Source organism: Anticarsia gemmatalis, chromosome 25 (genome assembly GCF_050436995.1).
Source record: "Anticarsia gemmatalis isolate Benzon Research Colony breed Stoneville strain chromosome 25, ilAntGemm2 primary, whole genome shotgun sequence".
In the NCBI taxonomy this organism is placed as follows: Eukaryota; Metazoa; Arthropoda; class Insecta; order Lepidoptera; family Erebidae; genus Anticarsia; species Anticarsia gemmatalis.
Window position 1 is genome coordinate 7,953,016 of NC_134769.1, and position 21,848 is coordinate 7,974,863.

The window sequence follows — 21,848 nt, forward strand, 5'->3', positions numbered from 1 at the left end:
ATGGTATGGAGGGATCATGTTGTTCTTTCGATGGTATTGGTTATATGAGTTTTATAAACGTCTGACTTTTTCTTGTATGTATTTGTAAAGCAAATGGGTTTTAACGTGATGGAAAATTAAAGATTACGATTACGTTTTATTTTCTGAAATATAAGTGTTATTAGGTTTATGGCAACGGTGGAAAAAATATTAGGAATAGTACCTTCACCACCATGTAAGATAGAGAAGGGAAGAGAATGAGTAAAAGTCATACTACGTCTATGCCGAGCCATGGTTGAGATTGTTTCGTTGTCGGTTTGAAAAGAACCTGTCTTATACTGAAGCGAGAGTTTTTAATCTTACTTACAGTTGGTGTTCCCAATTTGTCGTCGGTCGATATTTTAACATACTACACGAATAAATAAAATATACAAATTTGCTGATAATTTGGGGTATTAGGAAGTGTCATGACTTCGCTTCGCTATCTTCAACAAAATGCTACAAGGGCTTAACTTTAAGAATATAATTAAACAAAAATAGTCAGTTAAGTAACAAAAACCCTTATTTAACTAGTCTCTGTCTACCCTCACAGGAGCACCTCGTGATTTATGTATTAGCCATGCCCCTAATCTGCGGAAGGGTAGAACTATAAAACTTATTGTTGTAACATCAAATGTTTGTTTAGGATTAACGTTTACGCCAAGTTTTGCTTTGCAATTCGCGATTATATTGTTAGTTATGCTATTTTGGTTGAACATGTGTTTGTGTTTTTATGACGCTTTGTCAGTCGTATACAACTATTATTATTATAGCTATATAGCTATATGTATAGATATAGCTATTTAAGAGGTTTTCATATTGACTATTATATATCATTTGCCGGCCTCTGTGGCGCAGTGGTTAAGACATTGCTTCGGGATGTCCTTTAGGTCGACGGTTTGATTCCCACTCGGAGCCGTTTTAAGTATTTGTTAGAAGTATTAATGGTTACTTTTCTTTGTCGTAGAAACAGCAACATGATTGATCCAAGCTCATCCGAAGAAGACAGTGATGATGAACACAAGAAGCAACCATCCAAATTACCAGGTACGTTAACTGAAAATAATTATATATATGCGTTACAAAGTATAAGCGTAGCCATACCGAATTTCAGTAAAAAATCCGCGATACTCTTAAAAATGAAATAAATAAAAAGTTCATATTTTGTCTTCAAGTATAATATTATGTATCTTTGTCTTCGAGTTCGTTCTATTCTCAATAAACGATTTTAAAGTACTCTTTACAGTTTTTTACAATTTAGAGAAGCATTTACACACTAATGCATATTTCTTTAACAAAACTTCTTGATATCTAACCCCTCTGTAACAAAAGTTTGTTGGCAAGTTTAAATAACCGTTAACTTTTAACAGTTGTCCCGCCCGGCTCCTTGGCTGGGGGCCGACCATCAGTGAGGGGGAAGCCTGAACTACCACGAGGGTCCACAGCTGGCTTACCAGGTAACCTCAAAACACATATTTTTATATTTAGCTTGTTTTGTAACATAGTGATGACAGACGTAAATGGGTGGAGCCTAGGTGGATAAAAGCTCTGAGTGGTGATCACAATGTAATTAGTATCTAACTAGCTGACCCGTGCGGCTCCGCTCGCGTGAATTTCGTACTGTTGCTTATTCGTTTGAGCACGCGAATTGCGAAGCACTCGATACACCTACACATAAAAATGTTAACAACTCTTTTGTCATCTAATGGTTATTTACGAAAGGGACCCGAAAGGCACACAATGTGACACAGGCTCAGGCAGGCCTGATTTCCTGTGGTTACCTTCTTTTCCGCTCTCGTCTGTATCCGTAGCAGTTTACAGTGTAAAATATAATACCTTATAATAGACTGACCATTGCTTACCCGTCTGGATTCAGAATATTATTATAGGTCCTATCTGCGCCGGAGCTCTTCAGACGCGTAATAATGTATACTTGCGATGATACGTCCGAAACCGCGTAACCCGTAATTATTTTTTATACTTATATCATCCGTTGTTTATTTTTTAAAACTTACCACATAGTCTGTTTCATAGCTATCCAATTTATTTCCTTACTGCAACCAATTAATTTGGTTATTAAATATTATGTGATTCGAACAACAACGCCATCTGTCAGTTGCGGCGAACAACGACAACAAACGAAATTACTCGGTTTGCCATCTAGGATATCCCGATCGCACCGGACCCACGTAAACCAACATTTTTGTGTAATATATCATACAACATAATTATGTTTAAAAATCTTATAAATGTATAGCATGTTTCAAAGGTATTTTTTTACAATAAAGCCATCAAAATAAATTAATTAGAAAAAACATGCTTTGTTGCGGTTTATAACGCCATCTATTGGTTGGTGCGAACAACAGGTATCGAAACGGCAGGCGCCGCGTTAACTATGCGAATGTTGTGAAATGCAATCCATTTCACGCCATCTATGGTCTCTATAGAGAAACGCAGGTTCAAACGATTTCTACGTATTTTTTTCAATTTTCTAAAAATCTTTGAAATTTTATGCTATAAAAAGTATCCTAGAAATTGCTCCACTACTTATTCTATGCATATACCAAATTTCAGTGCATTCTATCCGGTAGTTTTTACGTGATAGCGACACATACTGACGGAGGACAGACAGACAGACAGACAGACAGACAGACAGAAAAGAAAATTATAAATTGCAGATTCGGTATCAGTATCCGTTAATAAACATCCCCCATTGGTTTTTTTTTAAATATATTCAATGTACAGAATTGACCTCTCTACAGATTTATTATAAGTATAGATAAAGAATACTACATAAGGATTGTTATGATCTACAAAAACTTAAGTCAGATGGCCACCACTGATGGCGTTATTTATACTGAACAGTCAAATTAATGCGTAATCGCATATTTACTTGTAATTTTATACTTTATCTTTCTTAAGTAGATCTTTTAACTTTACAAGCTATGTGAGCCAAGCCATTAAAGTTCAAATTATGAAAATAAAATACTTTCATGTTTGACAAGATGTATGAATACGACGAAGTAAATTAAGTTTGTAGGCCCCGCAGCAAATGGCGATCTTTGTTCTCCGACCACCCACCGTATATAAGTCTAAATTATAATTATAACCTATGTATGATCCTGAACCATTTCTATCAGGTGCAAGTCCATTAACCACAGCACCTCTAGCCGCGCCGCTACACCCGGCGACGAGACAGCGTGAAGCCGCAGCCTTAGCACCGCCTCCTCATGCGTAAGTATATATAACTATCACAGACTGGTCTATGGTATCGCTTACGGGCCGCGCGGATTGTGAGCGTAAGTGAAATGTAGAGTTTATCAAATTAAATTGTAAAAAGTAACGTATATTACTGGTGATTATAACGTCTTCGAGGGGAAGATTATATCCGTCTAGAATTCTCGTTGCTATATGGGCTTATTAATGTCTGTAGAAAAGTACATGAGCCATTACAAATGACAAAATATATTTCGTGTAATTTGTAAACCTACCTACCATACCAGGTTTGATCTTATAAAAGAAAGGTAGTAGCAAAATTTATTTTTCTTGATAGAAGTTTATAATAAACGTTTGTTGTCACTTAATAAGATAGTAAGCTATCTGATAGATTAAGCAACAAACGTATGAAAACCACTGTCAAAATTTCTCCTGATAACTTATCCGGTATTTAATCAGAAGTTGTTAAACTGGGGCTTAAAGTAATAAGCATTGCTCACTAACCGCGCGCGCCCTAAGCGTTAACCAAACCAGATGTAAAGATCAATGTTGTCTCACAACCATTTCCATTCACAAAACATCGTAGACCTTAGATGCTACTTTAGAAGTAGTAAACCTTCCCTTCCTGTACCTTAACCCTTTAGATTTAAGCTTAATATAGAAAATCAATAGAAATACTTTGTTAGTAAGCTTGAGAATAGCTATATTCAACATTTTACCATTTTTAAATGAGCACAAAGATTTGAAGGTGTTAAAAACTGAAGGAAAACAAAATCGAGAAGAAAATTATCTTAAAATTGTAACTTACTCATAGAGTTACATTAAACATTGGCAAAAGACAAGACCTTTATTACATGGGTATGACACTGTATTTAACGAATTGTGGATGTATTTTATACACCTCTGCCTACACCTGCGCGTTTAACAGGCGTGATGCTTTGTATGTAATATGTAAATTATTATAAACGTCAAAAATGCTTTTCACAAATTTAAGTCTAAATTCTACCTATATTTGCATGAAATGTAAGGTAATAAACAATTATTTGCTTTCTATGCCAAGAACTGACAACGAAAAATATTTCAAGTGCCTTATGTTGAATATAGCTGCTTAACAAAATACCCAGACGTTTTCACATCAGACGTATATTTAGCTAGCTTTTTCTATGTTTCCATGGCAACAGCCTTCAAGTATTTATAGCCTGAAAATAGAGATAGGTGTATTAGGAACCGAAATACGTCCGATGTGAAGACTTTAATTTAAAATATAATAGATATTTTGAGCTTTTATTTGAAACTCAAACATAGAACATATAGAAAGAATGAGGTGAATAAGAGGGCGTTTTTGTAAATAAAAATTAGTATTTGCCCTCCATTTTGCACTAAAAGACAAATATGTACCCAATGACTTTTCATATTTGTGGGAAATACTTTTAACCGAACTGAATAGAAATTAAATAGTTTTTAACGGAACACGTGGAATTCCGATTTTGTGACATTTAATTAAACAAAAACTGTAACTAAATGTTACCGGTAACTGTTTCGGTAAACCTTACAGGATTTAGTCGTATTTCATTAGAAGCACAAATAAAAGCTCAAAATTAAAAACTGTATACGCTAGACTTTGCTTAGAACTTTTATCAAGTTGGGATAAAGGTAGTATGTAGTATATCAAGCATAACCATTAGTCTAAATACACTGTTTAACTAACATTTAAATCAATTTATCCACAAAAGCAGGACTGACAAATATTTTGGATGTTTTAAGGGGTATATAAAGGAACAGTGTGTAAAGACTCATATCACTTACATTGACGACTTAATTCTATAGATCGTGTAGATCGTTCTTGCGCAGGACGTCGACGGGCAGTGCGAGCTCCGGGGAGGCGCCGGCTCCATCGCCGAGCCCCTCCGGAGCCAGCCACTCTGACAAGGATCAGGACCCTCAGGTACCTAAATAAAGATTGCAGTTAATTTTTAAGCGTCGCTTCAGAATTATGGCGGGTTTCCTAGATAGGGCTAGAAGAGAGAAAAGATTTTTCTGTATAGTATTTAAGGGTAATAGTTACAGAATAATGGTGATTAGAGATGTTTTTGCCCAGCCCTGGGATAATGCAAGTTACTCGCAATAGTAGCAATTAAAAACCCCCGTAGTTGCAGACTTTTATTGCTGCCTTAGCACATATGACTTGCTATGCTTATATAATTGCCTTTGTTAAAGCAAGTGTATGAAATGTAAAAACCGTGGCATGTCGCGACTAGAGCAGCGACTAGAGAACCTTAACAATGTATGTGAATATTGTACCGACATGAACGTTTCATTTGAAACTAAACGTTTCCGTTAACACTTATAAATTCAGTACTTAACGTTAAATTGAAAATAGGTATACAGTTTAAATATTTACAATCGTCAGAACCCATTCGATAGCCTATTAATAGTAATGGAAAGGCGATAGCGTGCTACACGGAACAGTTTATGCCAATACTAGAAGTTCAATAACCTAACTTTCCTCTCTTTCTAACATAGGAAAAGATGGAAAAGCTAGAAGAGGATAAAAAACGACGGCTTCAGTTATATGTGTTCGTATCTCGGTGTACCGCTCATCCTTTCAACGCTAAACAGCCGACTGACATGACACGGAGGCATACGAAGCTCACTCCTCATCAACTTGAAACTATTCAGGCACGGTTTCAGGTAAGATTGAAAAACACTATGATTCTATATATTTATCCATCTTATAGGTATCCATACTATATCAAGGCCTAATCTGTGGTCCAAAAGCCCAATCCTTAGAGATCCGTGAACAAAAATTGAATAAAAAAAGCCCAATACTTCCCCTTTTTAGTGAGATCTTTGCCCAGCAATGAAACAAGATTCTACTATCTTCTTTACGACTTTAACGGCAATAATGGTAGCCAATATCCAGCTACGACGGTCAGTTTAAGGAGAAACTGGAACGTACTTTAAATCTTTTTGACTTACAGCCAGTTGCTTCATACATATCTAAAGTAACAACGAAAATCATTGACTTTTAAATTACATTTGTGTGGTAAAAGCAAATCTGTTTCTTCATGAAACTATCAATAAATTCGTGAAGAAACAAATTTAACTATCATTTTTACTTTACTCGAATACTATGACTGTTACTTTTGATGAAGAAACTTGCCATAAAACATTTTGAAACCGATGTTACTATTTTTATCTCTAAATATAAACTAAGGGTGTCAAAACACTTTAAATCAAACCAACTTCGCTTATTCTTTAAGTTTTGGTGGTAGTTTCTATCGACTGTATCTAGGTCACGTCTAACTTTCTTTGACATCGGCGTCCGTCTTGAGGCAACTACTTAAACTTGAGTGCAGTAGTATTACATAACATTTAAATATACCTATAATTTGAAGTGTTGGTAGTTGCAACAAAAATTGATTTAAGAACTAAGCAACAGAATATTAAAGACTTTTTGATTTGTATTTGATTTGTTGTGTATTAGATCTCAGACCCCTCTTGGATAGCATAGTCACTCAAGGTTAAAACCCCTCCTGCATACCGGGTGGAGACCCCTGCCCAGCAGTGAAAAAATCTTGATTACGATTGGAAATAGACCAATTTTTTTATTTTTATTGATACATACATAGAATTACGCCTCCTTCCCATAGGGGCTGGCAACGCTCCAGACGTCATTAATATTGTCATCATAATTAACATATCATCTTATGTTTAACCAGGCTTTCTTGAAAGGCGAAACCCAAATCTTGGCAGACGAAGCATTCCAAAACGCAGTACAATCATACCACGACGTTTTCCTCAAGTCTGAACGAGTTGAACAAATGGTGAAGTCCGGTGCCTGTTCCCATCATGACTTCCGTGAGGTGTTCAGAAATAACATCGAGAAGAGAGTCAGGTTTGGAATGTTAGAATTTAGATGATGAAATACTTCTATCATCATCATTGAGAGACTCCTGAACTGTTAGTGACCTCTGCATGGAAGACCTTCCTATACTGCACGGTATTCCATCGTAATCCCTACTTTTGCATCTTGATGTGGTCCATCTGGCTGATTCATTGTCTTAGGTTTTTAAACAAGACACTAATATACACTTTAAATTTTATTTCTAAAAGGAGGTAAGTGATGAAGGGTGTTAATAATTCAAGCAGCTTTTGCTGAATTGAAGAATATGCAAGTTTAAAATATGGTCTAATAATATGTCTACGTTCAACATTCTATTCTGAACTTTAACGCTGCTGAAATTGAGTTCAATATCAATAAATGCAAAGTTCTTGGACATTTTTGCTGGACTAGTAGGTAATACGTCATAGTTCTTGAAGCCACTAGAATAGGCTTCGATTCTGTGATGAAAAACTGAAGTTTTTCTGAAGCATGGAGATGCTAAAATTAGCTGATCTAGAATCATGAAGGGTTTAATATTCTGATCTGATATGAATATATATGATTATGTAATTCTAAGTTCCGGATATATAAGATCTTAAAGGTCTCAAAGTCCCCAACCCGCAATTAGCCAGAATGGTGGACTCAAGGCCTAACCCCTCCCTCATTACGGGAGGAGACCTTGGCCCAGTAGTGGTACATTAATGAGTTAAATTTATTATTATACAATTATCTACGAAAGCTATTGATTAATGTGTATTGTTTATAGATTTTTAGGTACTACAGGTATTTCTAAAATAATTTCTTACAGGTCTCTCCCTGAAATAGATGGATTAAGCAAAGAAACAGTGTTGTCTTCATGGTTGGCCAAGTTCGATTGTATAATGAAAGGAACAGGTGAGGTCAAAGACCAATTAGATAAAAATAAAGTGTGGTTTCTTGAGAAAAGCGAACAGATTAAATGAAATGCATGTTTGTGTTTCGATAGATGAAAAGTAGATTATTAATAAGGATTATAGACCTTATTAGAATGACTTTAAAAGCAATTTTTGTGTGAAAGTTAACTGGTACTTATGTCCTGTACAGGGTTTGTATAATATAATCAAAAATACTGTTATTTCTATGTTCGCTGTTCTCAAAAGTAAAATAAAAGTTGACGAAAACGAATTTCTTCTTTTCAATAATTTGTTTTACCTAACTTGTAAGGTTATTCTTTTCGAGGAATTTGGATCGTAGTATATTAATTATGTTTTGAGTTAAGATAAACAGTTAAGTATAATATGATTATTACTGACTTTATTAGGCTTTTATGGTAAAGTTAGATAGGTCTGTTTACTGGACTAAATACTTTACAACCCGGAGATATTAAGTGCTTCTATACACACGCTCTTTCACGCGTAAAATAATGGAGGAAAGAGCACCTATTATCGTCACTTAAGTTATATTAGGCTATTTCGTTTGCTAAAAAAAATTCAAAATTATCTTGAAATTATTTTCCCAAAATTAACGATATTATTGTAAAAATACGTACTAAACAATCCGATATTTTCTCTACTTTTACGTTTCAATCTACTGAAAAATAACCATTGTATACTGCCCAAATGATAACGAATTTTATTAGTTTCATAAAATGTATATTTTTTTAGTTGCTTAAGTTATTTTTGAAGAAATTTCCTTTCGTTAACTTCGTGTGTGTTGAGGAGAGCTCGGGCATGAAGCGTTGTATGTCGCATCAGATATTGATGTGCTTGAGTATGCCGTGTGCTGGATGTTTGTACGCAATTGTGTCTACGGGAGCCTGCCAATTTGTTAATTAGTATGTGAAATCTTTATGGTAACGATAAATTTCTTTAAAATGTAGATAAATTATTTTACATATTATTATGTGTACTTATATCTGACATTAGTATAGATGTTTATTAAAATCTATCACTAAAGCCATGAAATATTGAGGTTAGAATTTAGTCCCTTTTTTTAACCAGACTTCATAGGCTTTTGTTACGAATCAAGATATTTCAAAACCATTTAAGATAGTGCTTCCTTCAAACTTACTTGCTTATTGATAGCAGACGAACTACGGATATAAAGTAATCAACGTTTAAAGTGCAAGGAACGAAATTCAATAAAATTGTGGAGTCAGCAGTTCAAATCATTGCTTGAATTCTAGTCTAATTATATTTTTAAATCACTATCCCCCGGTTTCTGAGTACATTTAGCGGTAGTTTATCTATTCAATAGCGTTTTTTACAAGAGTTTAAACGCTATTGAATGGGTAAACTACCGCTAAATGTCCCACAGAAACCGGGAGTATGTAATACAATGTATATAGGTCAAAATTATATTTAAACAATATAAATTCGGCTCCGTAGACACATAGTCCGGTCAAATTAGACCAAAAAATCAGTAAACCCACGACAAATTCAGGGGAAGCTGAAAATTCTTAAAATTGTTTAAATTATAATTATAAACATTGTCTTAAAAGTCCCAACCGATCCCATGTAAGGAAAAAATTTTAGCGGGGTAATAAGGTCCAAAAAATGAGTTTTTCGCGATTTTCTTGAAAACGGTAAGTTTTATCGCAAAATTACCCCAGACATAATTTGTAGATCAGGGAATTTCCTATAAAAAAGGTATCAATAATTTTTTCCCTAAAAGCCACCGCTTCTGAGATATAACGATGCAAAAAATTGCGAGCGTCATAATACACTCATACACTACTTCAACTTGCTTTAGCAATTATAATATTAAAAGAAGTTGAAATCGATGACATCATGGATGCTGATTTAATAATTAATATCGAAAATATAGTAGATAAAATTTTTTCATACAATGATATTGAAAATGATGAAATATCTGGAGCTTTACTTAATAAACTGAATCAAAAACTTAAGGATTATGAGGAACGAGGACCAACAGCGAAACTTTGGATTCAATATTTTTATATGGTTTCAATTCTTAAAGAGTTTTTAAGAGCTGAACCGTATGGGGGATTGGAAAGCTCATTTAAACTGCGTCAAAGAAATGCTTCCTTACTTTCACGCGTCTGGACATTTTCCGTATGCTAAGTCTGCACACCTATACTTGCAGGATATGCTACAATTAGAGAATTTCATAGATCCTGAAGTCTATAAAAAAAATTCAGAAGGATTCTTCACTGTGAGACGTTCAGACAAATTAAGCTGTGGCACTTCAACGGACATGGTAATTGAGCAGTCTATGATGAAAGCTATGAAGACAGATGGAGGTATTGCTCGAGGAAGAAGCACAAAACAGAGTGTCATAAGTAAATGGGTTTATAGTATGCATGCAATGAATACAGTTTGTGAAAAATTAGAAGATCTGGCTAATGTTAGGATGGATACGACCGAGCAGCATGTTGATGCAAGTGATTCACGAGTAAAAAAAGATGCTAAAGACTTACGAAAACTTTTGGAATGGTTCTCAATACATAATCCTTTTCCAGAGGTTTTGCATCGTTATATCTCAGAAGCGGTGGCTTTTAGGGAAAAAATTATTGATACCTTTTTTATAGGAAATTCCCTGATCTACAAATTATGTCAGGGGTAATTTTGCGATAAAACTTACCGTTTTCAAGAAAATCGCGAAAAACTCATTTTTTGGACCTTATTACCCCGCTAAAATTTTTTCCTTACATGGGATCGGTTGGGACTTTTAAGACAATGTTTATAATTATAATTTAAACAATTTTAAGAATTTTCAGCTTCCCCTGAATTTGTCGTGGGTCAAATGTCTAAATTGACCGGAGTAACAAGAATGCAATATGTGTGCTAATGGGTAGTGTTTAATTTAACCATGTCTTCCTATAGTTACCTTCATTTTGTCTTTTAGTTCATTATTACCCATTACACTAACAGATTTATATATTTTATCCATTTATTTATTATTATTATGAGAAATATTATTATACCTAATTACTCCCCAAAAACTACTATAATTTTTTATTGAAATGTTGGAGTAAAATGATATTTTTTTAGGTATTCCCGATTATACTTTGAAGAAGGATTAAAAATACATTATTATACATATCCATTTTTTTTTATAAATCTGTCACGAAATACTATAATAATTAAGTTTGTTAGTTGTAATAGAATTCTAGGGTAGGTATGTAAGTACATATATTTTAAGAGGTAGGTGTATAAACTATACAGAAAGGGAGTGTTAAAATGCGATCTACTTACTGAAAATATATTTTCCAACTTTTTGATCTAGAATCATAAGAAATAAAAAGAGTTATAAGCTCAGGTAGATACTGAGCTTCTTAATAGCTACTATTCAAATATGATTTAAAACATCATCATATAAATAAATATAATATCAGGATAGAGGCTACCACGAATTTGAGATGTTAAAATCTAGGAAACCTAAACTGGAATGTAGGCTAGCTTCTTAAAACTCACTTACAAATTGGTTGTCATTAATTGTATCTTTTACCAACTCTTAAAATATGTGTACCTACTTTAGAAACACGATAAAACCAATAATATACATTTTAAATGGATGCCATCATGATTGTTTAGGTTAGTTGTGTGTTGTTCTCATATTATTGACTGTATACACTGCTGAAATCTTACAAACATTATATTTACTTTTAAATCTTGAATACGATAGTTTAGAATTATTCATTTTTAGATGAAATGAAGTTACTATTAAATTTTTCAGTACTGTATCAGTCAGTGTATGAAAATATAAACATCGGTCCTGATTTGTACCTGAAAATGTGTATGCCTGTGTCTGTCTCACTGTCTGTGTTTCTCTCCCTTTCTCTCACGACATGTCTCTCTCACACATCCTGAACAGGAATAACAGGTATCACTCGACAAAATTTTTCTTTTTATTTCTCCTTCTTTTTTCATTATTTCGCTTACGTCTTGTGCCGTTGCTTCAATTACAATGTCAATTATATCTACGTTTTCTATGGTTATAATACAATATAGTTTATTATTCGGTTATAATTTTATTGTTATATTATCATCTTTGAAGGCCATGTCATGGAGAAGGCAATCGAATATTTCGGTCTGTCGTTCTAGCCCCATGGTGTCCTATCATGGGATTAGTGGGGCAGATTTGAATTGTTTCTGTATATTTGAAATCTGTATGAAACGAAGCATTATAAGCAGCCGAATCAGCTCAGTTAATTCTCGATCTATTTGCCGCCTTTACGCATACTTTCTATCGCACGTTCTTAGGAGCGTACATGATTACGCGCGAGAAAGCAGCGCGCTCTTCGCTCGCGATTTTCTTCGCGGGCTTGACAGATGAGCGCGGCGCGTGATGCTTCCTTTCCCTTTACACGCGCGCTCTTTCACGCGCGATTGTTGTTTTATGCGCGATAGAGTGTCTGTGTAAAGAGGGCTATTAAGAATAATGTAGAATGTTTCATAAGGATTCAAATAATTTAAAACATCCTTGCCTCCACCAAGCTTCGCTACCGTTTCGTATCGCGGTCATAACCATAGAAATAATACCAAAAAAAATACGAAATTCATTCGACATTTCACATTTTTGATTATCTTCAATATTATAATAATTCGGTGGTATATATTCAAATACATGATCGTTTATTTATTTATATTCTTCACTTAGAACACTTGACTGACAGTAACACGTGATAAACACATAAGTATATAATTTTGCTTCCCACTACTAAAGGTTTGAGGATTGCAAGGTAAGTTTATATACTAAGTGCACTGCATGTATGTGAAATAACACGAGTTTATGCTTTCCGTGTAACTACACTGTCACTTTTATGGTAAAAAGGTGTTTAAATGTACATTTAAGTTAGTTATTTCGAATGGGGTACTTGTTACCCTACCTGATGTCCGTATACCCAGCAGGGCCCTTCGTCTGATTCGATTGAATACTAAAGTTTCACTTAGGTAATATTTTATACCTTCCGAATAGTGTAAGTAAAATAATTGTACCTCAACAGTTATGCGAGAAAATTGAATTAATTTCCAGCAGGGCCCTCCGTGGTTTGAAGGTCTTCAGACCTGTAGTGTATGTGCCTGTATAGCGGTGCATTAGTACCTTTAGATTATCTTTGTTTTCTTGAAAAAAAGTTATTAGTTTATAAGAAATATACCTACAAAATGTTTATAATGCCAGCAGGGCCCTTTTTTGTTTTGGGGGTTTCAGTCCAAACAATCATATTTCCTAGCAGCATTATATTTGTACTTTTCAAAAAAATTATCGCTTAATTCAAATAATGAATAATAATAAGTAAATAAATCAGATAAAAAAAATCTAAAAAAATAAAATTACTCTGATATCTAAAGATGGCTATACTTATTATTTGATTATTTATGTGATGCGACCAATGAAATAAAAATCAGTTTGTATGTTATACTAGCTGTTGCCAGCGACTCCACCCGCGTGGTCAAATGAATGAGAGGTTTTACCGCGGTAAAAAGTAGCCTATGTCACTCTCCAGTCTCATAAATCTCCAAAATCATAATTACCATAACATCGCATATACTTATTGTTGTATTATTTATGTGATGCAAGCAATTAAATAAAAATCAGTTCGTATGTTATATCAGGTACGTATATTAATATCTTCGAAAAAAGTACCTACTCAATGATGAATTACAACAACAAATAAGTGTGATTGACAAAAATCAATAATAGTTGTAGCAATAGGAATTCCCAATCAAACGTTGTTCAGTGTGGGTTAATAAAGTTCCTAGTAGGAAAATTTACAGTAGGTAAGTATAAAAAACATTGCATTAAATACATTTTACCTAACACGGGTATATAAAACACAATGTACTTGTATTTTTTCTGTATAGTCACTATTGATCACGTTGTCACACAGGTCGTCATAACATTGCCACTGTTTATCTTTTCTTAAGCAGTGAGCTCTATAATGCCCGATGGTGGTGCCATCCCCGCAATACTGTATTGCGGAAAGTAATCTATAGATTTCATCTTTAATTAATAAGTTTTGGGGTATATCGGTTAATGCCATTGGAGATAGGCTACTTTTTACCGCGGTAAAACCTCTCATTCATTTGACCACGCGGGTGGAGTCGCTGGCAACAGCTAGTATAACATACAAACTGATTTTTATTTCATTGGTCGCATCACATAAATAATCAAATAATAAGTATAGCCATCTTTAGATATCAGAGTAATTTTATTTTTTTAGATTTTTTTTATCTGATTTATTTACTTATTATTATTCATTATTTGAATTAAGCGATATTTTTTTTGAAAAGTACAAATAGAATGCTGCTAGGAAATATGATTGTTTGGACTGAAACCCCCAAAACAAAAAAGGGCCCTGCTGGCATTATAAACATTTTGTAGGTATATTTCTTATAAACTAATAACTTTTTTTCAAGAAAACAAAGATAATCTAAAGGTACTAATGCACCGCTATACAGGCACATACACTACAGGTCTGAAGACCTTCAAACCACGGAGGGCCCTGCTGGAAATTAATTCAATTTTCTCGCATAACTGTTGAGGTACAATTATTTTACTTACACTATTCGGAAGGTATAAAATATTACCTAAGTGAAACTTTAGTATTCAATCGAATCAGACGAAGGGCCCTGCTGGGTATACGGACATCCCTACCTGGTAACTGGTACTGGTTAACTTACTGGTTGTGCCATGTGAAAATATTTTTGTGTAAACAATTGTCTTTTTTTATACAAATCAAACTGATGACTTCAATGTAGTTGGCTATGTTAAAGGGTCTGACTTGATAACAGATATACGTATGGTATAGCGTCATATTTTTTCCGAGAAGAAGTAGGTTCATAATAATATGGTTTCAGTAATATTAGAAGAAGTATTTGGATTCGTATCCAGGTTTAAGCACTTCGACTTTGCATCGCGATTTTCTATTGTTGAAACTTCTTTATCAATGCTTTCAACACTCCAGTTGTTATTCCTATTCCAAGTTATTGGTGTCTTCAGGCATACCCGGAGATGACGAGGCCAAGAGGCCGTCGCGGGCACAGCAGCAGAGCCTGAACGCTGAGTGCATTCTTAGCAAGGAACAGCTTTACGACATGTTCCAGCAGATCCTCGGAGTCAAGAAGTTTGAACATCAGTTGCTGTTCAACGCTCTTCTTGTGAGTTTTATTTCTATTTAATTACTCTTTCAATAGAATAAGAAAATTAAGTCTTGTTTTATTTAGGTTTCACGGGAAACAGGTATATTAAGCAAGTTAGTATTTAAGAGTCAGTATTATGTATATACATATAATAATATAAAAGTGCAGCATTTTGACTTATTTCTATAAGAATAGCGATAATAATCTCCGGAATGTTCAAAATGTCACATTTATACAGTCTTACGCACATCTGGAGGTACAATAAAAGTTGTGATATGTCAGACTATCTGACTGCAACGTCCGCATTGAATCCTGGAAAACGCAATGAGACACGTATTTGTGTGAGAATGCCGCTTCGACGTATTTTTCAAGGTTTTTTGCTACTTGTAAAATTCTTAAAATACTTGTACTGAAGTGTTTCCTTAAACAAGCCAAAGGCACAAACGGTAGCCTGTAGCTACATGTGTTCCATCCCCTCAGGCCGCAGAATTAGCAGTCTTTTAAACCCTTTACTAATCCACATCAAAGCGTCGTGTTTACTTTCACAGAAATTAATTAAACCCAACCGTGACCTCAAACGATTAATTAAATCGACTAAATTTAGAAAGGTCCAACTATAATTCATGTAATATTTTGATTGTTAATTTTCAATTTGGAAACTTTTATTACGCTTGGGTATTGCTTAACACTAACATTGAATTGATATATCGATTTAATAATGTAGAAGCCTTATCTCGATTGATAAAACGGTGATTGGATATTTACATTTGATTATTGGAACTACCTGTTTTTATATGGTATAGGCCTTTTTTTATCGTGGCAATAAGCATGCAACTGCATCCTGGGTGGAGTGCAGGGTTATGTGAGACTCTCCCGCCAGAAGGGCAATATTGAATAGGCCTGAAGATACAAATATGTAACTTCTAAAAAGATACAGTTTTATAACAATTACTTTGCAGTTGGATTCAGCCGACGAACAGGCTGCAGCCATCAGAAGAGAGTTGGACGGAAGAATGCAAAAAGTCAACGAAATGGAAAAGGTATCTTATTATGTCAGGCATTTTTTTTCTTACTATGGATAAGTCCTCAAATACGTTGTCAATCATTTTACTACAATTGTTTACTACTAATTTTAACGCTCTTAGTCCACAAAAGATTGTCACTATCCAGTGATAGTGCAAATTTTTAATAAAAAAAATAATATATGGAGAGCTATCTAAAATCTTTTAAGACCAAAACACTTTAATCTATTAGACGTTTCCGCTCTTTCTGGGATTGGCTGAAGAATTAAAGTTAATAAAAGTTACTAGTTACTAGAAATAATCATTGTTTTGAATTACAAATAACCAGAACCGCAAGCTGATGCCAAAGTTCGTCCTGAAAGAGATGGAGTCCCTATACATCGAAGAGTTGAAGTCATCGATCAACCTTCTGATGGCCAACCTGGAGTCACTTCCCGTGTCCAAGGGTGGGGCTGACTCAAAATACGGCCTCCATAAAATCAAGCGGTATAATCACAGGTCAGTGTTTTCAAATGGGGTTGGAGATAATAGAAATTGACTAAGAACGGAACAACTTTTTCACACGTTTGACAAGTCAGTTGGGTACCATCAAATCTTTGTTGAGGTCGCAACGGGTAACTTTTCTAACTTTGTTATTGTTGGACCCTAAGTAGCACCCTTATATGTGTGGAAAAGTAGCATGACTCCCCCAAAATACGTTTGCAGTTTATTACGAACAAAAACTTGTATTCTTCCTTTGTTTGTTTTTCCTTACTGGATGACTTTGTTGTAGTTGGAACGTGATTTTGCTCCCTCTAAAACGTATACACAACCTCCTTTCAAATTGAATACACATTTTGTAATTGCTGTTTTATCAAATCTTAAAACTGTTGATTATCAAAATAACATTTCGTTTTAAACTGAAAACGTATTACGTCCTCAGTCTCGATGTTTGTATCAATGTTCTATGTCTCAATACTGTTTGAGCATGGCTTCGTCTGCAATGTTTTGTACAAATATAACAATAATCAGCAGAATTTTGTAAACGGAGTCGAAATGTAAATCAATGTTTAATGGGTGTTCATGTTTTTAATATTTGATGTGGTCAATGTTTGCAGTTGTCGTCGATTGATCAAAGATTTAATAGAAATATTTAAGTATCTATAATAATTTTAAATTCTTTTATGTCTTCCCCTTTGATCAATTTGCGCTGAATGGTTGTTCAAATTGTTAATTAAAAAATCCATAATGTTTTATGGACTTGATGTTCGTGCAAAGAAAACATTTGCAGCCTTGAAATTCTAAATTTATCTTTCTATTGGCAATATAACTTAGGTCTTATTTGTAAATGTTTTTCTTTGCATTCAAGCGAAAGATCGATGTGTATTTAGTATATTTGCGTTACTAAATCATAATTAATCATAATACTAACATTTATAACTGAACTAAATAATTCGTTTCTAAGATTGTGTTAAATTTCATCTTTCTCACTGTTAGTATGTTTGGTTTTAACTGATTCCTTCACTCTGGATGCAACGTTTAGTCTCTCTTTATTTTCAATCTCTTATTTATTAACCCCGTCGATAGTTTACTATTTTAAAGAAAACATAACTGAACCATTAAATAGAAAATACTAATACTAATGTCCGGTGCAAAATTAACAATGTTTTATTTGGTTACTTTTGCATCGTGTCATAAAATATTACATTTATCCCTCTTGCAAAGCATTGTTAACTATACATCAGAGCTAATGAAAATTCTATTGTCAGTTCGGTCTCATAGTTTGAAATGACAATATGCTTTGTGATGGGGGATAGAATCTCTTTAGACGTTCATCCAGACATTCATCGTTTCTACTTGTTCATTTCTATTTGGTTTTTTCTGTCCCTGGCACATAACTGGACGGTAATATTAAAGGAAGTACAAGTAATGAGTACAGAATTGATAATTTTAAGCACGTGACTTGTGTAGCAGGACCCTTACACAATCCCAACTTCAATGATAAAGTTTGCAATCCTAATGTTGTCATAGTGACCACTGTAGCTAAGTAATATACTAGAGTAGAGCTTCCCGCTAATAAAAAATAACTAGATAGAACAACCCGTGGTCCAGTCGATAATATAAATGAAACATTTATAGACAATGACAACGATGGATATAATGTTGCTTCCACAACACCGCCAGACTTAACTAAGCTTATAGTTTACTTAACTGTAGATAAAGATTTTACAATCCTAGTCGAAATAGCTACAGTAACACCTAAGCGATAGCTTAAACATTTGAAATGTAGATACAATACCCCAGATGTAAAATATAGTACTAAGCTTTTAATAATAATCCACTGCTTTTGTTTCACATGATTCTTCTTTGAATTTTTCGTTTGTATTTATAACTATGTATATTTTCCTAATGTACTAAAATATGCTTCCAGCTTCGTTAGGGCTTCGCTTTCTTATTTATACATTTACATTATACGTACATTTTATACGCCATTCATTTTTAAGAGGGTCCGGTTAGATAATAACAAACGTTACTGGGTTCCTGAAAGCATTTTTCTTATCTTTTTATTGCCATACATTGTTGTTTTTTTCTGCTATAACCGGACCCTTTTCTTTAACGTGCAATTTATTTTGCACATTGACATCATTAGCATTATTTCAGTACCTTAGATATACGTTAGACGATGTATCTGGACGTACTTGTAATGTTCCCCTGTTGTATGCTTAATCATTCTTGGTATCGGTGATGGGTTCACAATTGTATGCCACCATGCATTCCCACGGGCTTGTGAATGTAACGATCGCTTCATTAACCCTATTAACTGTGGATATATCATTCCTAACTTCCAATCCATGTAATTTATTAATAACTTTAACTTTTTCAAATTCGATGGTGATTTTTTGATGTGGGTTTTTCCTTTGGTGGTGGTATTTCGAAATGGTTGCTTAATGGTGATTAGATCGAACGCCGGACCGGATCCGAGTCCAAGGTTGAGTAAGCAGCTGTGTTTCAGATCGCAAGGCTCTCTAGCGAACAAGTTGACGGGTGAAGCTGATGGAGGCGATGCTGATACACAACTTACGAAAATGGATGTAGTGCTTACATTCCAAATTGAGGTAACGTTGGGTGCAATAACGATGGTTTAGTATTAAGATAAAGAAATATGTGTGAGTTTAAATGATTGCATGTAGGGATCACTATTAACAATGTTATAATTAAAGTACTATTTTAAATAGACAAAAATGTGTAAGTCTAAGAAATAGTAATTGAAATTTTAAAATTGTATAACGTCTACTCATTTGAAATCATTGCATGCGAGACGGTAGGTGTTCAAGATAAAGATAAGTAAAGAGTCGTAAGCGTCTAGTAGTCCCAGGTTCATTTCCAATTGATCATATTTTAGGTGGTTGTGATGGAGGTCAAAAATCTAAAGTCATTATTACCGAATAGAATAGTTTATTGTACAATGGAGGTCGAAGGAGGGGACAAATTACAAACTGATCAAGCGGAGGCCTCCAAACCCATGTAAGTTACATTTAAATAACTGACACTTATAAACACAAGAGCAGGATGGCGTATTATAGTTATCAAAGTTCTACTGCAAAAAATAAACCTATATGGGGTCCTCTTTAACGACAAAACTCTGTCGCCTTTTACCACGACACAACGCTCTAAACAGGTGCTATTTTAAACCTCGATTGAGCTGGCTATTAAATAGCTTACAATAATCTGATATTCAGCGCCCTGAGACTGTAAATAAATAATTTATTTTCTACCAATAAATTGTAAAACATACAGAGGCGAAACACATGCAGAATATATCTTGCAAGCTTTTATCCGTCATGGCGAGCGTCGTATATAACATATAACATCAAATTTTCTTCAGGTGGGACACCCAAGGTGATTTCAGTACAACACAACCACTCCCAGCTGTAAAAGTAAAGCTTTACACTGAGAACCCAGGAGTTTTAGCTCTTGAAGATAAAGAATTAGGGAAAGTGGTCCTCAGGCCTACTCCTCTATCTAGTAAGGTAAGTCGTTTTACCTAGTTTTGATATTTAAATAGTATTTGATTTTACTTTGTAAGAGATATAAAATAATCATGTCATTGTCTCTTACCTGCTAGACATTTTGGCATTGGTTACACTGACCTTGGTTGACCGAAAAATTCTTTGATTTATCGAGTATATCAAAATAAGGAACATGTTTCTTAATGTTGTTTTATTATATTTCGAAACATAAACATGTCTTTCACGTTTTTTTTTGCCACTAATTTACAAATTATTTCGATTCCAGGTCCCCGAATGGCATAAAATGGTGATACCTAAAAACTTGCCCGACCAAGACTTAAGGATTAAAATTGCTTGTCGTATGGACAAGCCTTTAAATATGAAACATTGTGGGTGAGTACACTTTTGGACATTCATTAAAATCACGTTGTTATACCCGAAGGTGTAAGCAGAAGTGACTGACCACCTCTGCTTACATTTCGCCATTAATGGTGTTAGTTCTATGAACCGGGCACGTTATCAAACTACAGGCAGCTGTGGATAATATTCAGTAGTACAAGTTTTAATTACTATATTTTATCACAACGACTGCAGTATCCTGTAGCATCGAAACTAAGGTTGGAAAGGAATGTTATCGTCACAAAATAACTCTCACCATCATGAGAGGAGTTATTAGACGAAAACTATAAAATTAAAAAAAAATATTTCCTAAAAAACACCCCCAAGAGAAACTGTTTTTTAATGAATATTATCTATTTACAGATATCTCCACGTAATTGGCAAAAACGTATGGCGTAAATGGAAACGCAGATATATGGTGCTCGTACAAGTGAGCCAGTATACATTTGCACTATGTTCATACAAAGACAAGAAGTCTGAACCGTCTGAGATGATGCAACTGGACGGGTTCACTGTGGACTACATCGAACTAGCAAGCGGTACTGTACTGTTTCATATTGTTTTGATTTTGTAGTTAGTTTTTGGAGGGCTTTTTCATCATTGCGGGAGAAAGTAAATGTTTTAAAGTATCGCGATTTGTTATGTAATAATTAGCAGAAAAGATTTTAACTTCAAATACTTGACGTTTGACGCAGGTTATACTAGCCGTTGTCGCAAATTGAGTGTCTTAGCGACGACGCGATATCGTGACTTAACAAATCTTATTTACAATGATTTAATAATGACGTACTTCTTTATATCGCGACGTTTCGGCTAAGCGACATCGGCGTTAATATAGTGGCTTTCTATTGTTTAGGCTATGACGTCACTGCTTAATCGACTGTTATATTATATCTTTAGTGATGAAACAGTGCCTTCAAAACCTCTTATTCTTTATGACCTTCTATATATTTTATTACTATTTTGAAACAAATTTTTGATGAAAGTTAATCGAAAAGATCCTTTTTTCCTCTGTCATATTATCTATTCTTCTTTTTATTTAGTCAGTATCTAAATAACAGTTTTCTAAAATGTTTGTTTTGTTTTACAGCCCAGTTGATTGTTGGACAAGGTAAGCCAAACAACAAAAAAATAGGTAATGATCTTTTTTACATATTATTTTATTTACGTCCCTTTTTACATATAAATTGAAATACAAAAGTACCACTCCTTTTAAAATACATATTTTTAACTT

At 34.2% G+C, this 21,848-nt stretch overlaps 1 protein-coding gene across 19 annotated transcripts in view; it reads left to right on the forward strand.

Moving 5' to 3' along the window:
• Positions 1 to 21,848, forward strand: part of Cadps (calcium-dependent secretion activator 1) — a 70,711-nt gene that overhangs the window by 30,230 nt on the left and 18,633 nt on the right. For 6 of the 19 annotated variants that reach the window (XM_076131281.1, XM_076131284.1, XM_076131291.1 and 3 more), the window contains exons 2-17: positions 986 to 1,065; positions 1,389 to 1,475; positions 3,159 to 3,252; positions 5,062 to 5,179; positions 5,758 to 5,925; positions 6,957 to 7,141; positions 7,929 to 8,014; positions 15,065 to 15,222; positions 16,164 to 16,244; positions 16,555 to 16,724; positions 19,165 to 19,321; positions 19,609 to 19,730; positions 20,092 to 20,236; positions 20,502 to 20,608; positions 20,978 to 21,153; positions 21,705 to 21,749. In XM_076131281.1, coding sequence (XP_075987396.1) covers positions 996 to 1,065; positions 1,389 to 1,475; positions 3,159 to 3,252; positions 5,062 to 5,179; positions 5,758 to 5,925; positions 6,957 to 7,141; positions 7,929 to 8,014; positions 15,065 to 15,222; positions 16,164 to 16,244; positions 16,555 to 16,724; positions 19,165 to 19,321; positions 19,609 to 19,730; positions 20,092 to 20,236; positions 20,502 to 20,608; positions 20,978 to 21,153; positions 21,705 to 21,749 — 1,969 coding nt within the window. In that variant the 5' untranslated portion in view covers positions 986 to 995. The remainder of the gene's footprint in view (positions 1 to 985; positions 1,066 to 1,388; positions 1,476 to 3,158; positions 3,253 to 5,061; positions 5,180 to 5,757; positions 5,926 to 6,956; positions 7,142 to 7,928; positions 8,015 to 15,064; positions 15,223 to 16,163; positions 16,245 to 16,554; positions 16,725 to 19,164; positions 19,322 to 19,608; positions 19,731 to 20,091; positions 20,237 to 20,501; positions 20,609 to 20,977; positions 21,154 to 21,704; positions 21,750 to 21,848) is intronic. The other 13 variants (XM_076131288.1, XM_076131295.1, XM_076131297.1 and 10 more) reach the window with 8 other exon arrangements.